We start from the raw sequence: 16,018 nt of genomic DNA, 5'->3' as shown, positions 1-16,018 counted from the left end.
TCAGCACAATATTTAAATAAAATTATTTTTGTTTAGTCTAAACTTAATAAGAAGTGAAACTCTATCTCTCTAAATCGAAACATTTGAAACTCTCACAATTTTTCACATCAATACAATATTTAAATAAAATTATTTTTATTTAGTCCAAACTTAACAATGTGTGAAACTCTATTTCTCTAACAAGTTCAACTTAAATTCAAACTCAAACTCATCATTTTTTTTAAACAAAATTATTTTTGTTTAGTCCAAATTTAACAAGGAGTGAAACTTTATCTTTTTAACAAGTCCAACTTAAACTCAAACTCATCATTTTTTTTAAAGAAAATTATTTTTGTTTAATCCAAACTTAACAAAGAGTGAAACTTTATCTCTCTAACAAGTGCAATTTAAAGTCAAACTCAAACATTTATAATTTTTCTTTAATATTTTTTGTCTTTCAGAAATTTTAATATCTAAATTTTTGAGTTTTTTTTTTTTTTTGGCTGTATCTGAAATTGTCTAACAAATTTTTTGTAAACTATTGCACGTTCAAGCAATGACTTTTTCATCAATTTGTAACACAAATTGAAATTATACAAGAGCAAATCATGCAATAGTGTAATTTCTTAATCAATTTAAAATTTTATAAAATTATATAATTTATCTTACAAATAAGTAAGTTTTCGTGCATAACACAAGTTAATGACTAGTTATTATTATTATTATTTTTGTTTGTCAAGAAAACTCGTATAAGGAATTCAGGCTTCAAGATGTTGACTGCTTATATGCTTCAAGTCATTTTTTCTCACCCAAATAAAACCTAGTCAAGAGCTTAGGAATTTGAACAAACTATTTTTTTTTTTTTTTAAATCCCAAAAAAAGTTGCTGAGCTCTGATCGAGTCTCTACAAATTATCAACATATAATATACTACAATAATAGCAAATCTTGATTTGGAATTTTTAAGGATTATTTTAACTTTTCCCCTAAACTATAGTGCACACTTCAATTTTCCCACTAAACTCTAAAATTGAACAATATCTCCTATAATATATTAAAAATTAGCAAATTACCTCGTGTCGATAATAATTCTGATACTCATAGTTTAAGAAAAAATTAGCAATTTACCTCGTACTAATTTTTGTATTTACAGTTTAAGGAAATAAAGTGTAATTAATATGTAATCCTATAAAAATCAGTGAAAATTATTTAAATCCTAAGCTTAATGGCCTGTCCACTCCACTGTCCAGTCACTCCCAGTGCACAACGGGCAGTTTGGGCAGCCTTAACCACACTACCCGTTAATCTCCGGGCAGCTAGCTTTGCCTTTTCCTAGTCTTCTCGATTCGATTTTAATAAAAAAAAGACAGAGAGAGAAAGAGAGAGAGTCGATAATTCATAGTATTATTATGTAAGTGATATTTATTTATTTTTTTCCAAATTTTCTTCTCTTTCTAGCTTTAAACTGGTCAGCTTGTCTGAGATTTCTGTATCTTTGAGCAGACATTTCTGGGTTCCACTGAGATTTGTTGTTTCTCTCTGGTTTAAGTAAGTTAAGTACTTTTTTCTTCTTCTTCTTCTTCTATATAATTTTCCACAAGTCGATCAATTTTGGGTTTTCAAAATTTTAGTCAAAAATTTGATCTTTACCTTGTGATCTAGCTGTTTTCCCATCTGGGTTTTTCTAATATTGTCAGCCTAAGTGGGAAAAAGCCAAAAAGGTGGAATTTTTTAGTGGTATATGGTGATTTTCTAGGTGGGTTTTTGTTGGTTAAGGAAGATTGACTACCGGTTGTGGTTGGGGGTGGGGAGAGATGAGAGGACTGTGATGGTGTGTTGGGTTTGAGTGTTTAGGGGTTATTGAGAGAGAGATGGGATTGGGTGGTGAGAATGGTAAAGTGGAGAGTTGGGAAGTGGGAAAATCAAAGGGTGTGAAAAAGAAGAAGAAGAAGGAAGTGGTGGAAGCTAAAGGTGGTGTGGAAGATGAAGAAATTGGGTGTTGGGTTAGGCTAAGGTTTCTTGGGAGCTGCATTTCTTCAAGATCCAAAGTGGATAGCTCAATCAGTGGTACCACTACTCATTATGGTAACTTCTGTTTATCTTTTTGGGAGAACTTTGTTTTTTACTAGGTTATGATGTTCTCCCTTGTTTTTTAGTAATTTTATGTTTCTGGTTTCACAGTTCTAGTTATGTTTGATTTGATTTCACTTGGATGTCTTATTTTTGTTTCTATTTTAACATGTCTTGTGGTTCAAGTCCATTTTTAACTAACTACTGCATGTTTTGCTCATGTAATTATTATCGTGATTGAGACTGATTTGCTCAGAATATTGTGCAATTAATTAGTGGAGGATATGTATAAACACTGTGAAACGTGAGGACTGGGTTTAGGGTGCTAATAAAATAGCTGCATCAGGGTCAAGGTCAATATATAAAACCTCGCTAGTTATGACTTATGAGTTAATATGGAAACTTCCTCTTCTTCTTCTTCTTTTTTCATCTTCTTCCTTTCTTTCTTTCATCTCCTTTTTGTTGGGCCAGAAGTGAGGAAATTACTATGAAAGCTTGAATTTCCTGGAGAAATGTTAAAAGCACACCTGGTATGGCCTTGGTTGTTTCTGGTCTTGGGCAAATCTCTATTCTGCTTTGTATCTGGTTATCAACATGATCAAGGAAAAGTAGAGGGGTTAATCTCTGAGTAGAAGGTAATAAGAGCTGCACTTGATATCCCAAAAGCAGAAAGCAAACCCAAAAGTGGAGCTCCTCTAATCCTGAAAGAAAGTGTAATCTGCCTAATATTGTCACAGTAGTGTGAGTGCTTGCTTTCAGGCCTATGCATAATTCCATGGAGGGAAGACAATGTGTTCAAATCCAGGCTGGGCTCATACTTCAAGCAAATATTTTCTAATCAAGTCGAATAAATGCTTAGATTCTTTTTATTATCCAGTGCTCTCTCTTTCTCCCTTGCCACTGCTCTCATGTCAGATACATCTAATTATGTTACACCATATTTCATATATTTGTCTTATGTTTATTATGGTTTTCTGTTGGAAAATTCATACTCTCATACTCTCAAACTCTCTTCCAGAATCCCTACTAATATTTATTTGTTATCTTTGCTTAAATCTGATTTGCTCATTGTTACAAAGTGTTGTAATGCATGATGTCTACCTGCCTGGCTTATTCATTTATGTTAGTTTGTATTCTTATATGTTGGTTCTTTGCTCTGTTCAGCTGAAAGTAAATCAGCCAACGATACAAGCAGAGACCAACCTGCAGCTCCAATTGTCCCATCCTCAACCACTAGTAATGCAGAAAGTAATTCATCCACTTCCAAGCTTGAAGAAGAGCTTAAAGTTGCTTCTCGTCTGCGAAAATTCTCATTTAATGATCTTAAGTTGGCAACAAGAAATTTTAGACCTGAAAGTCTTCTGGGTGAAGGAGGTTTTGGTTGTGTGTTCAAGGGGTGGATTGAAGAAAATGGAACTGCTCCGGTGAAACCTGGCACAGGGCTTACTGTTGCTGTAAAAACTCTCAACCATGATGGGCTACAGGGTCATAAAGAATGGCTGGTTTGTAACTTTCCTAATTACTTTTCCTTTATGAAATTTCAACAACAATTTTATCCTCTCTTTCTTTGCCCGAATTTATTGATGTTTTTCTTATTATATTTCATCTATTTTCCTCATCTTGTGTAATAGGCTGAAGTGAATTTTCTTGGTGATCTGGTTCATCCTAATCTGGTCAAGCTTATTGGTTACTGCATTGAAGATGATCAAAGGCTGCTAGTATATGAGTTCATGCCTCGAGGGAGCTTGGAAAACCATCTATTTAGAAGTATGTAACTGCATTTTTGACAGTTTAATTGGCTTTTTCCTCCATTCTTTCAGTTTTGGATTATGAATGTTAGATTCTTTAGGACCCATATGCTTGTAGGTGGATTTTAATGCTACTCAGTTCTCATAATCATTTTGTTACCTAATTCTGGTTACTCATGATTATGGCATATTTCCTTCCATAGAAAGGGTGATTGCTTACAAAGACATGAGCATATTATTTTTAAAATTTTTGATATCAAACAGGCAAGAAATGTATTTTCTTTCTCATATATATTGTTTCTGGTGGAAACCTTGCATGTGATGGGTTCAATTGGATGGAAGTCATAAGTAGAAAACAAAACAAAATGGAAGAAAGGTACCTCTGAGTTTTGGTAGTATCAATTAGGAGATAGAGTTATCGCTACATAAATAGCAGTAACTTCTAGTGATAGCACTAATTTCTAGTGGAGTAGCACCACATTGCAGTTGAATTTATTGTTTGCAAGAAAATTTGAGAATTCATTTACCTTTTTTGGAGATCCTTCCATGGACATATTGTATTAGAGTTAGTTATTCGAAATTATGAATTAGGAAATTTGGACTGAATCTGTGAGCAGATTAGGAAGGTCCTTCTCAAATACTCTGCAGATATTAATATGGAGATAAAAGTTCTCCAATCTGGTAGTAATTTTTATGGTAAAGATAGCTTCACCATTGTGGAATGATCTTATTACTTTAAGAGAGAGAGGAGCTTAGGATGAGCAATTTTAAGAATCTTGAATGCAGATTTCATACATCTCTGCATAATATATATGCCAATGAGTTTTCCAAAAGCTAGTTCTTAATCTGCTGTAGTCTATCCACATCATGCTTCCTATTTAAGAGAATTGTGGAATCTCATCTCTGCTCCGTGGAACATGTTACAATTATGACTGTTATTTGGCTGAGTATAGACTTATTAGCAGTTGCTGCTTTGTGATATTATTCTTCTTTCTAGATTGCAACCTTATTTGATGTCCTTTTTTATCAATTATTTTTGTACACAGGGTCCCTGCCTCTTCCATGGTCCATTAGGATGAAAATTGCACTAGGTGCTGCAAAGGGTCTTGCTTTTCTTCATGAGGAAGCAGAAAGACCAGTTATATATCGTGATTTTAAAACCTCCAACATCCTGTTAGATGCAGTATGTGACTTAAACGAAAGCAACATTACAATTGTTTACCCTTAATATCATTTATCAATTTAATAACACAAGTTATTTCAGGACTACAATGCGAAACTTTCTGATTTTGGACTTGCCAAAGATGGTCCTGAGGGTGACAAGACCCATGTTTCTACCCGTGTGATGGGAACCTACGGTTATGCAGCCCCAGAATACGTCATGACAGGTAAGTGTTGTGAAATTCATCTAACAGTCCCCCTCCTTTCCCTCTCTCCCTTTTTCTGAGTTTAATGCATGCATTATACACATTCTGGTTGAATGAGTAGGATGGATTGTGATTTGTCCTCTGTATGACTATGTATTTTATATTTGTCACGCAGCTGTTCTAATATATATATATATTTTTTTTATGTGAGTCTGACTATGAATTGCCTCAAATTTTTACATAAAAGATAAAATTAAGACATAGAAGGTGCAAAGACCAATTTTTATTGCATGTTAATTCTTTTACAGATATTTATCTAACCTGGCATTGTATATGTTAAAGGGCCATCCTTCAGCAATTGCCATTGAATGCCTATGCAAGCAATGCTTGTGTTTGTTGCATATGAATTTCCCTAATTGCTAGGAAGCTTAAAGCACTTGGATTCCTTTTATTTACTGAAAAAAAAGTATAGTAACTTGTTGCATTAGGCCCTATTGTATTTTTTCTAGTATTATAGGTTGGCTAGAAGCTGATATACCCTTTAGGTCCTGGTTTAGTCAAATCTAGGGTTCATCACCTCAATGGTTGAGCATAGATCTATGGTATCTCCACTATTTGCCTTTAGCTAATAAATGTATTTCACTGGCCTCTATGGTCAGTCATTTGGTGTCCCCAAGTATGTAGTAAATAGACTTTCATTATTTGTGTGTGATACTCTTTAATATATGCCAAAATTCTGAGATGCAATAAATGCTTACCCTTGTTTTAGTNGGGGGGGGGGGGGGGGGGGTGATGGTGGGGGGAACTCTAAACATGGACCAGGAAAGGCAAGTGTTTTTGTAACATAATAATGGTAAAACACCAAGGTCTCCGTTTACACGAGAAATTATTCACTCTTACAAGAGAAGTCTTCCCTCCTCTCACAAGGGGAGTGGGCCCTACCATGAGTCTCACACAGGGGCCCTATTCCCTGTGAGAGGAGAGAGGACTCCTCCTATAGGAGTGAATAAATTCTCCAACTACACCGGGTGTAATACACAGTCTCGCATAAATGTAGATTTCACATGTGAGAAGAATCTACATTTATGTGAGAGGAATGTGTAAAACATTGCGTGTAAAAAATAATTTCTACAATGGTTCAAAGTAGAAAACTATTATTTTGCAATGTAGTAATCGTTAAATTTGAATTGAACTTCCTTCCTTTTATTATAAAATGAGCAATCTACACACCAAACTCCTTGAACTTAATGTTGAAATATACATCTATATATATCGAAAAGCTGAAACATAACATTTATTGTTGCTACGCTCCGATTAAACAACATCAGCATCACGTCATCACTTATTTTCTTTTTTTAATTTTTAATTTTTTGATTTACCAATTGACATTTATTGAGCATCTCTTTAAATTTAGGTGTTACTCTATTTCCAACTCTATTATGTGTCTCTCTATTAGCCCAAACTCTTTAGATGTCGTTATTATATGAAATTCTGATAGTCACCGATAGAATGCAACCTCCTCACTTTTTTTTTTTTTTTAAATTTTATTTTATTTAATTTTATTTTTAATTTTTTAAATTTTTTATAAATTTTCAATTGTTTTCTCTCCACAAATTGATCGTTTTGGCCTACAATGGGATAGTTTCTTGAGTATTTTTCCCATTCTTTTGGTCATGGCTCGAGACCATCTGCCAAAACCCAATCAAATGAGTGCAAGAGATAGAGAGTGACTCTAGAGCTTGCAAACGAAATTGAATCACATGAGAGACGAATATTAATAGCTCATGTCCAAAGGGTATGAACTCAAACTGAGTTTTTTTATTTGTATTATTCTTATTTTTATTTGTTTATTTCCATCTCGATCATAACTAGAAAAAAAAAAAATATATATATATATATATATATAAAATTCAATTTTGTGATTTTATGATGAACGAGTTTGAGTTTTCATGGTCTCAAAACTATTCAAATATTTTTTTTTTCTTTTTCACAATTGATTTCTATTGGGCATTTGATCATGTTTGTTATAAATTGCTTTATAGTTTCCCTTCTTGAGATTGCAGGAATGTTACTCTCAATATGGTTGCTATTATGTTTTTCTAATTGATAATTAACTTCAATGTGATGTTTTTGTTTTGGTTTTTGTTCTCTAAGAATTGAGTTAGAGAAACAAGTTTTAAAAAAAAATTATCAATGATTCGAGGATCTCAACTTTGACTTGAATGAACTTTGCTGGGTCTGTGGTAAATAAATGACTATCTACTACCTCCACTAATTTGCAAAATGGGTTTTGTTTTGGGCAAGATCTACAAAATGGGTACATGGACTAGAAATGGGTTTCAATTTTGGGGTTCTCTTGCTGTATATTTCTGTGTAGGTGTAGTGATTTTGGTGTTTGATTCTGGGTCCTATTTTGTTATGGGATTTGTGCTTGGAAATATTCGTAGAGCAATTTGCCTGTTGAGAATAATTTGGTTGGTTGATGAGTATTGTGGTTTCTGTCAAGGCCTCATGGAGATTCTCAATGATTCAATTTGGTGCACATATAGTGCTTGTACTTAGATATTTACTTGCTAATGAGCTGAAGGATGCTTTTAGAGATAAAATAATGGGTTGGTGATCTCATTTTACATATGTCTTAACTGTTAAGTTTATACGTATTTTCCTAAAACTTCCCAAGTAACTGCATATTTTGGGTTGGGTTTGGGAAGAACATTGTGAGAAAGTAAAATGAAATTATTTTTCATTAAAGAAAATGTAAGAAAAAAAAAAAGGAAAAAAAATTGGTGCATTAAAAAAAAAAAAAATTGAAAGCTGATATGGCATTTTCTGCCATCTAAGCATTGATAGGGCATAGCAGCTGATACAATATGGTAATTTCCTATAGCCATTTAAAGTTCATGACCTAGAATGCTAATGGCCATCTTCTCCAAGGAAAAAAAAAAATGGCCGAGTTCAACAAATTTGCCACCAACTTTGACCACAATGACATGGCAATACAAGGGGCTCACTTAGTTATAATTTGTATATTCACTATTTTGATTTTCTATGAAAATTTAGAACATTGATAAAATGATGACAAGTGGGTGATTTGTATATGGACACATTGATGAATGTGTATAGTGAACATGGGTGGCAGACATGGGTAGAATCAATGCACATTTCTGTTTGACAATTTGATCTTTGATGGAAATTGATATAAATGAAGGTCTATTAAATTTGATCATTTTGCTAAAGTAAGTGTAGGGTCACGATTTTCAAACCAAGCCCAAAAGGTAAGGGATCTTGGCCCAGTGAGCCCAATACAATAAATCTATAGAGAGTGGGTCAAAGAACTAGGTTTTAGTGCATGGATAACAGTTAGAATGGGTTTTCATGGTGATCAAACAGAGATGAACTGAGTATATCAAAGAAAGTTGTCCTAGGCACAATTCGAGGAGCTCTGCTCTTGCATATATTGGATGACAATGGTTATAGGAGTTCTGGAGATTGCTATAATGCTTTCTCCCTCTCCTTCTTTTTCAGCCCCCTCTCTATGGTGGGTTTCTCCTATTATATATTCCTCATTAGACGATCTTGGCTTTCCACTTGTTGATCATCCAAGCCTATACTTGAGTGTCTGTCCCATCAGACACTCTCTTTGGCATTCTGTGAGTCGCGGTAACCGAGGTAGCACTATTCAGAGGTCATTTACTCATTAATACAGCCAGGACGTTAGTTATAGGCATTTAATGCGGAGGTGACAGTTTCTCTTTGAATTGCTCCTCCACCATGCTCCCATGACTGGCCCATTGTACTCGTCCTTCTTTTTGGAATGCTCTGGAAGGCTGCCTTTGATGGCGGGCCGCTCTTCCCTTCTATGATCTTGGTTGACTGAGGATAGGATTGTCCTCGGCGATGTTCCTCGGCCGTTTGGGCCTTCTTAGTTCGTCCTCGGTCATTCCTTCTTCCTCAGCGTGGACCTTGGGCTTAGTATAAAATGGGCTAGGGTTAGGGATGACAATTTTTGCCCAATCCGCGGGTACCCGGCCTAGTCTGACCCTAAAGGGCCAGGTTTTACCCGACCCGATTAGGAATAGGGTCGGGTATGGGTTAAAAAAAAACCCAAAGCGGGTTCGGGTTTTATCAAAAAATACGAAACCTGATTTCCGAAATTACAAAAATACCCCCTATATATATAAAGCTATAATCTAACCCTAAATCCCTCATTTCCCCTCAGTAGTAGCTCATGCCTCCCTCAGTCCTCACTGCCTCACTTTCCTCTCCCACTTTCACTCACTCACTCTCCTCTCCTTTGACCACCACAGCCACAACCAAGCCTCACTCACTCTCCTCTCTTCTCACCACAACAGCCCCAACCAAGCCCAGAAAACCCATACACTAGCGATGCAGGTGCAGCATCATTTGACAGACATTTCGCACTCAACATCATCGAAACCCCCACTGTTCCTCAGCGAATTTGAAGCCACCAAACCCCCAAACAACTTGTCATTGAAGAACATCTGTCGAACCGCTGTACTGTCTCTACAATTCGACTGAGAAAAGAAGTTGAGAAAATGGGTTGGTTTGTTAGATCTTGGATCCGTTTGGATGGCAAGAAAATAGCCAAGAAAATGTTGTAATTATTTTTATTTAAACATGTATATTCAATGATTTCTGTGTTTGTGATTTTGGGATTTCTGTGTTTGTGATTTTGGGTTTGTTAATTATGGACTGTCTCTGCACTTATGTAATTATGTACTGTCTATGCACTTTTAAGATCGACTTTCCTATTATATGAAGCAGTCCAATTGTGAGTTTTGATATATTGGATTTTCAGGAGGAAAAAAGAGGAAAGTGTGATTAGATTTTCATTACTCTGTTTAGGCATCGATTCTCTTCCTCTTCTTCCTTTTTTTTTTTTTTTTTTTTTGGGTTGGGCCCAAATTTGGTTGGCCTAAACGAGGCCCGTGGGGCTTGGTGAGGGTGGGTTCGGGCCCTGGAAAAAAAATCCGTTTAGTAAACGGGTTGGGTCTAGGCCACATGCTAAGACCTGCAGGTCGAGTTCGGGTATGGAAAAACCTGGCCCAAACCTGACCTATTGCCATTCCTAGCTAGGGTTGCCAAATTTTTAGGCCCCACAGTAAGGTTTGTTCAAAACGTATTATTTATTTACCTTATTGTAAATAATGATTCTAACCTAATAAACCTCACTTTATTTTTATTTTTTTTGGTCTTATCATTTTCTGTTGGCAACTAACTAGACATCACTTTTAGAAATTAAGGATGCATACAGTTGGTACAAAAGGTGCATCTAAAAATTCAAAAGGATTAAAATATGATACAATCTCATCATGTGAAGAAAAAGAGAAAATCTAACATTGTATAGGCATGTCCCTCCATTATTGGGTTATAAATATTGAATCTTAAAAAAAAAAAAAACCAAAAAAAAAAAAAACAAAAAATAATAAAATGATATATTTGTATTTAAAACATATATATCACCAACCCCCCCACCCCCCCCCAAAAGTGAATTAACTGCATCATGCTAAAAGACTTCATTTTGTATCTCAAGCAGCCCTCCTGGTCAGCTGTTCCTTGGATGTGCTCTCAAAGATCTTGTCAGCATTTCCAACCTCAAATCCATCTCGCCTATGGAACTCTTTAACCTATCCAAGTAGATAATATAAGCAGTTGGTACTTGTGCAACAAAGAGAAAATTAGACCCCGATGCAAGAGTGACGAAGCAAATTCTTGGTGATAACTCAGCGGATTAACCATTATAAGAGGAGTTTGTGTATTCAAACCATTGGACTCAATAATCAAGGGCTAAGTTCGTAATTGATCTTGAATTATTTATTTTTCTGTCATCAATCTCAGAATATAAAATCTAAACCAAGATGTCAAATTGCAAAAAAAAAGAAAAAAAAAAGGTTAGTTACCTCAATCTCAGGTATATTTTTATATTGAGGCAGCACCAGGCGTTCAGCAAACTCAATGTAAGAACAGGGAACTGATTCAGTGATACCATCAGCAAACTGGAAAGAAACTGAATCTGCTACAGTTGAGCTTTGCAGCAGAAGGCCATCAGGGCTCACTAGTAACCCAAAAAAGCAAAGAAAACTAGTCATATAATCATCGTCTCCAGCCTTAGACTTTAATATGGTTATATAGCAACAACACAGGAATACCTTAATAGATTTATAGTGATGTTCTTTTAATAAATTTTTTAAATGCTTAGTTTCAATTTGCACCAATTATTTATAAAGAGAACAAGACGTAGCTTATATAACAGATTCATGTGCATTAATAAACAGCATTCAATTATTTATTCTACTAACGGCGACTAGCACATCACCGTGTATATAAGTTTTAATTAGATTGATATTGATAGTGATTCTCTTAATAAATTTTAAATATCTGCCTACTTTCATTGTGCATCAATTCAGTTGACAAGACAGGACACCGAATTTCAGTCACATATTTTACAAGCAAATCAACATTTACCTGCATATTCATGTACGTTTCTTTTCCTATATTTTTTTTCTCATCAAACAGCATTCACTTATTTATTTTAACAAAAGTGACTAGCAAATCACTGCATAAACTTTGCTTTGAAGCAAAATAAGGAAGTTGGAAATAGAAAATGAAAATACAGTTAGAGATTAGGTAGCGAACCTTTCAGAACTCCCCCTTCAGAATTCAACTTGAACCCATTTTCTTCAATGAACTGATTGAGACTTTTGATATCTCTTAAGTGAGATTTTAGTTGATGAGTGGAAATAGTGACATGGTTCAGGGCATACCCATTGACAAGGGTCCATGCTGCATATTCACTCTCCCTATGTATCCAAAAACGAAACAGAAGCCTTTCAAGATGGAGGTAAGGTCCCAACTATATAAATCAAGATTTACTATTTCCAGATAATGAAGTCCAAACCAAAAATATAATGCCTAAAGTAAGGGAAAAGTCTGCTTAAAGCATGAAGTGCCGAGCCTTAAATGCTTTTTTGCACCTAAAGCAAAGTGACTTTGGAAAAAGCACTCATTAAAGGTCTGTTTGAGATCTGTTTATTTTGCTGAAACTAAAAACTTTTTACTGAAAGTATTGTAGATAAAAAGTAAAAGTTAGCTGAAACAATACCATGGGACCTATGCACAGTATCAAAAAGTATAGTAGGACTCATGAATAGTAGACAATAAAAAAAATATTTTTCGGTTACTGTTCATTTTCCTATTTGCACTATTTATGTCCCATAAACAGTGCAAGAGGTGCTCTTGAATTTTTTTTTTTTTTTTTTTTTTTTTGGGAAAAATGCAAATGCAGCAGATGCAGCCTGGATCCAAACAGAGCTGAAGTGTACTTTTTTAGCGTTTTCAATAAGCACAAACTGCAAAAAAAGCGTTTTTTCTATTTATTTTGAAATTTTACTGAATTTAATGGTTAAACCTTTATGCAATTGATACAGACCTTGAATTTGTAATACAAAGACCAAATTTATGGTGTGATACAGTACATATAATTTTTGAGTATATTAAACCCACCCCACAATCCCTTATAACAAATTCGAGAATAAGACATTTAAAAAATCCGTTAGGCATAAAAGTCACAACTTACCATTCTAGTGCCTTTTGGTATTTTGATTCAACCATATACATCATTTTGATCATGGCTATCAAATATTTTCGTTGTGTAAATTTTGTAAATCACAAGAGAATTATATAAAACAATATTTTCAATTTTATGTAATTAGCTGATCACATGATTGTCATATCATCTATTAATAATTGTTTTCAAATTTACCATGTTATGTTTTTTTAAATTGTGTGATAACTTCAACCAGGCGAGTATTTTCTCTTTGCGCCTAGGCTATAGAATGCAATTGTGCTTAAGTGTGCATAAATATAAGTAATGATCCTATCCAAAAAGGTCAAATATTTGTTCATATAAACAGTGCTGCATACACAGACAAACGAAGTACCTTGCCAACTGTTGGAATTCTGAATATAGCGGTTTTCCCCATGTTAGAGATCCCAGGGAACTTGCAAGAGCGGCATGATTTTTTCCACTACCAGCTATTTCAGTGTATTTCCTAATTATATCCTGAATGCAGAAAGAAAAAGTTATAACAACAATGTCACTGATATATGTACTGTTGAAGTAATTCGCATGTGAAGGTATATAATTTAAAAAAAAAAAATTATATAGAGCACTTGAGGGATGGTAGCAACAAAAGTAAAAAGAACTCACAAATTTTGGAATTTTAAATCAGTAGAATAATTAGATGTTGGATTTTGACATTTAGATAAAGCATTTTCATTCTATTCAAGTATCAGGATTTTGACAGTCAGTGAAAACCATGTATCACAAATCTTAAAGCATCATCATAAACTTCCAAAAGTAGTTTCATCAACCTTCTTCCCAAAAAACACAGTACACTATAATAATTAATAAGGCAGTATAGGGATATCAAGTATCAATAAAGCAGTACAAGAGTATGCCAAATTGGAGAAATACATGACATAACAAGGGATTTGAGACAGAATAGAAAATACAAACATAACATACTATTTATTTTCACTAAGCTTTGGGAAGGAAATCTTAGCAAAAAGAAAAAGAGACCTGACCCACAAGAATAGTCACAATATCACTTGGAGGCAAAGTGCAAAATGCAGATTATTTCTTCATTAGGAATAGTCCCTAGGACATACCTGAGTCTGAGTACTCATCTGATCTACAAGAAGCTCTGATATAAATATTCTTGGTAAAGGCCCATTGACTCGATTACCACCACCAGGAAGGGGAATACTGGGAGGGGAAAACCACAGTGCTTTCAGTTTCTTTGCAGGAAACCTCAACTCCTCCCGTTGTGTATAGCCAAAATCGAGGAAAAACTTAGCTATGGAGTCAATCCCATAACCATTCACCTAATATGTTCCAAAAGAAAGACAAATTGTGCATTATAACACAGAATGAAAACAATTTTATCCCAATGCAACTACACAACCACATAATGACAAAGCTTTACTCTCAAAACTTTGGTATTGGCTACAAATCCTCAATAGATTAATTGAAAGAGACCAAATGTATTATTTTCTATCACTATGTTCTATCCAAAATAATTTTCCGTTGCCTCCGTAATTAACATGTCTTTTTCAGTAAATATGCATGTGCACGTATGTTTGAGCATTAGATGAATTTCCATCTCACAACAGCTTATTTAAGTATTTGTATCTGTATAAATATTAAGATAAAAATATCGTTCATATTGAAAATATATCGTCCACAAGCCTAATACTAATAGGAAGCAATGAAATGTAGAAAGATCAGTGATAGATAAGCCTTGTAACAGGTGAGTAACAGAGAAAATTTCATCCAAGCACAAAATTAAAGATAAGTAAGAATACCCCAAATGTCCTAAATGCAAGATGATCATAGAAAATATGGTCACTGTCCACAGACTGAACAAGCTCCAAGATTGCTTTTGCTGTGGGGTTCCTATTTAAGTACACTGTTTCCATACTTGCCAGCACACTCCTTAAAAATGATTCACCTCCCTGCAACATAGACATGTCAATCTGGAAGAATAAGATAAACATAAACAAATGATGAACTAAAAATCCTATTTAAGCCAACCTGGCAAAAAAGCATCATAATTTTTCTTTTGATAAGTAACAATGCAAATTAAAACAACATAAAAAGTTGTAAGCTCAGGTTTGTTCCTAATTTGACAATGTCTATATCACTCTGCATTTGGGTATAATAATAGTTTACCAGATCACCTGGACCCAACTTTCTAAGCAATTTGGGCTTTAATCAAGTGTACATCACATAGAATCAAATTATCTAAAGTAGTCACAACCACTAATATTGGTTTTTTTTTAAAGGTTCCTGCACAATTCTGTTGCAAAAACAACAATTCTTTTTCCTTTTTATGAATGTTGTGCAAACTAACATTATCCTCCTCACCTTTCTATTTGGTTTATATTCTGAGCAATTATGACCCAAAAAATAAAATGCACTAAGCTGCACATGAAACCTAGTGGGTCCCGAATAAATTTGAACTAGGAAAAATGGGTTATTAATTATAAGTCCAAACATAAATGTGTTTCCTTTTTTTCGTAAGGTGTAATCCTAATTCCTGGTTGATGAGCAGTTGAGCTAACTAAAACATTCTTTTCCTTTATATCTTCAGCCATACAGGAGGGAATCAATAAATTCAAACAAAAAGCAATATATATATATATATATATATAATCAAATTGGGCTTTATATTTCAATTTGAAAAGAAAAACAAACTCAACCGCACAGAACTATATATTCAAGTGTGATCTCACCTGAAAGCTAGGCTGGTTGAATCCATCATCAGATGATTTAGAGCCCATGACGCAGAGCTGTCGTGGCTTGGTGGAGATTGATTTCCCAGGAAATGAAGATTCCTTGAGGGAAACAAAGTTCCGGGATTTGGTTTGGAGAGGAAAAGAATTGGTGGTAGATGATGAGAAGAAAGCTGAGGAGTGAGGGAAGGTCTTGATTGCTGATGAGTACTGATTTTGTAAGGAAAACATGGTGGAAAGTCTCATGGATTTTTTGTTTTATTGTTCGACTGATTTAACAAAATAGAACTCTGTGTGTCTGTCTCTGGTTTTGTACTAGCGGTTGGTTTGCGTTTGCGTTTGCTTCATTCATGTCAGCTCGTGCCTTGCCCACGTGTCTTTGTCGTATATTGTAATAAGCTAGTATTGAAAAGCGAGTTTTTTCTATCTATGTTCGAGAGATAGAGTTAAAGCGTGGGATTGAGATGCAACTGCAATTACACATGCAATTCATCCCAATCCACTCAAAACTTTTTTTTTTACTTTTATTTACTTTTAC

General features: G+C 34.5%; 2 protein-coding genes across 4 annotated transcripts; one reads left to right on the top strand and one right to left on the bottom strand.

Annotated features, from left to right (window-relative positions):
- The first annotated feature begins 1,341 nt into the window (after positions 1-1,341).
- Positions 1,342-5,258, top strand: LOC136064035 (serine/threonine-protein kinase PBL34-like). The gene is made up of 5 exons (XM_065765186.1): positions 1,342-2,063; positions 3,213-3,550; positions 3,680-3,815; positions 4,843-4,979; positions 5,061-5,258. Exons 1-5 carry the CDS (start codon positions 1,850-1,852, stop codon positions 5,241-5,243), a joined length of 1,008 nt encoding a protein of 335 aa, XP_065621258.1. The 5' UTR covers positions 1,342-1,849; the 3' UTR covers positions 5,244-5,258.
- Positions 5,259-10,644: 5,386 nt separating this feature from the next.
- LOC112039416 (2-oxoadipate dioxygenase/decarboxylase, chloroplastic) lies at positions 10,645-15,779 on the bottom strand. Of its 3 annotated transcripts, none has more exons than XM_065765187.1 (7): positions 15,481-15,779; positions 14,551-14,721; positions 13,855-14,070; positions 13,125-13,246; positions 11,821-11,984; positions 11,085-11,239; positions 10,645-10,811 (listed from the first exon to the last, which is right to left on the bottom strand). In XM_065765187.1, exons 1-7 carry the CDS (start codon positions 15,724-15,726, stop codon positions 10,713-10,715), a joined length of 1,173 nt encoding a protein of 390 aa, XP_065621259.1. In that variant the 5' UTR covers positions 15,727-15,779; the 3' UTR covers positions 10,645-10,712. The 3 variants fall into 3 exon arrangements, with proteins under 3 accessions (XP_065621259.1, XP_065621260.1, XP_023928062.2); XM_024072294.2 differs by having other exon boundaries at positions 10,646-10,811; positions 14,551-14,700; positions 15,481-15,778; XM_065765188.1 differs by lacking the exon at positions 14,551-14,721.
- Between the last annotated feature and the right edge of the window lie 239 nt (positions 15,780-16,018).

Source organism: Quercus suber, unplaced genomic scaffold (assembly GCF_002906115.3).
Source record: "Quercus suber isolate HL8 unplaced genomic scaffold, Cork oak 2.0 scaffold_613, whole genome shotgun sequence".
NCBI lineage: Eukaryota > Viridiplantae > Streptophyta > Magnoliopsida > Fagales > Fagaceae > Quercus > Quercus suber.
The sequence above is the reverse complement of the archived record's forward strand: the minus strand, read 5'-3'. Positions and strand labels throughout refer to the sequence as shown.

Excerpts from the sequence above, each read along its gene's own strand:
- LOC136064035 (XM_065765186.1), top strand. The coding sequence starts at position 1,850 with ATGGGATTGGGTGGTGAGAATGGTAAAGTGGAGAGTTGGGAAGTGGGA. Across the intron at positions 3,551-3,679 it reads AGGGTCATAAAGAATGGCTG|GCTGAAGTGAATTTTCTTGG; the intron begins GTTTGTAACTTT and ends CTTGTGTAATAG. Across the intron at positions 4,980-5,060 it reads CCAACATCCTGTTAGATGCA|GACTACAATGCGAAACTTTC; the intron begins GTATGTGACTTA and ends AAGTTATTTCAG.
- LOC112039416 (XM_065765187.1), bottom strand. The coding sequence starts at position 15,726 with ATGAGACTTTCCACCATGTTTTCCTTACAAAATCAGTACTCATCAGCA. Across the intron at positions 14,071-14,550 it reads TTGCATTTAGGACATTTGGG|GTGAATGGTTATGGGATTGA; the intron begins GTATTCTTACTT and ends GGAACATATTAG. Across the intron at positions 10,812-11,084 it reads AAAATATACCTGAGATTGAG|GTTAAAGAGTTCCATAGGCG; the intron begins GTAACTAACCTT and ends CTACTTGGATAG.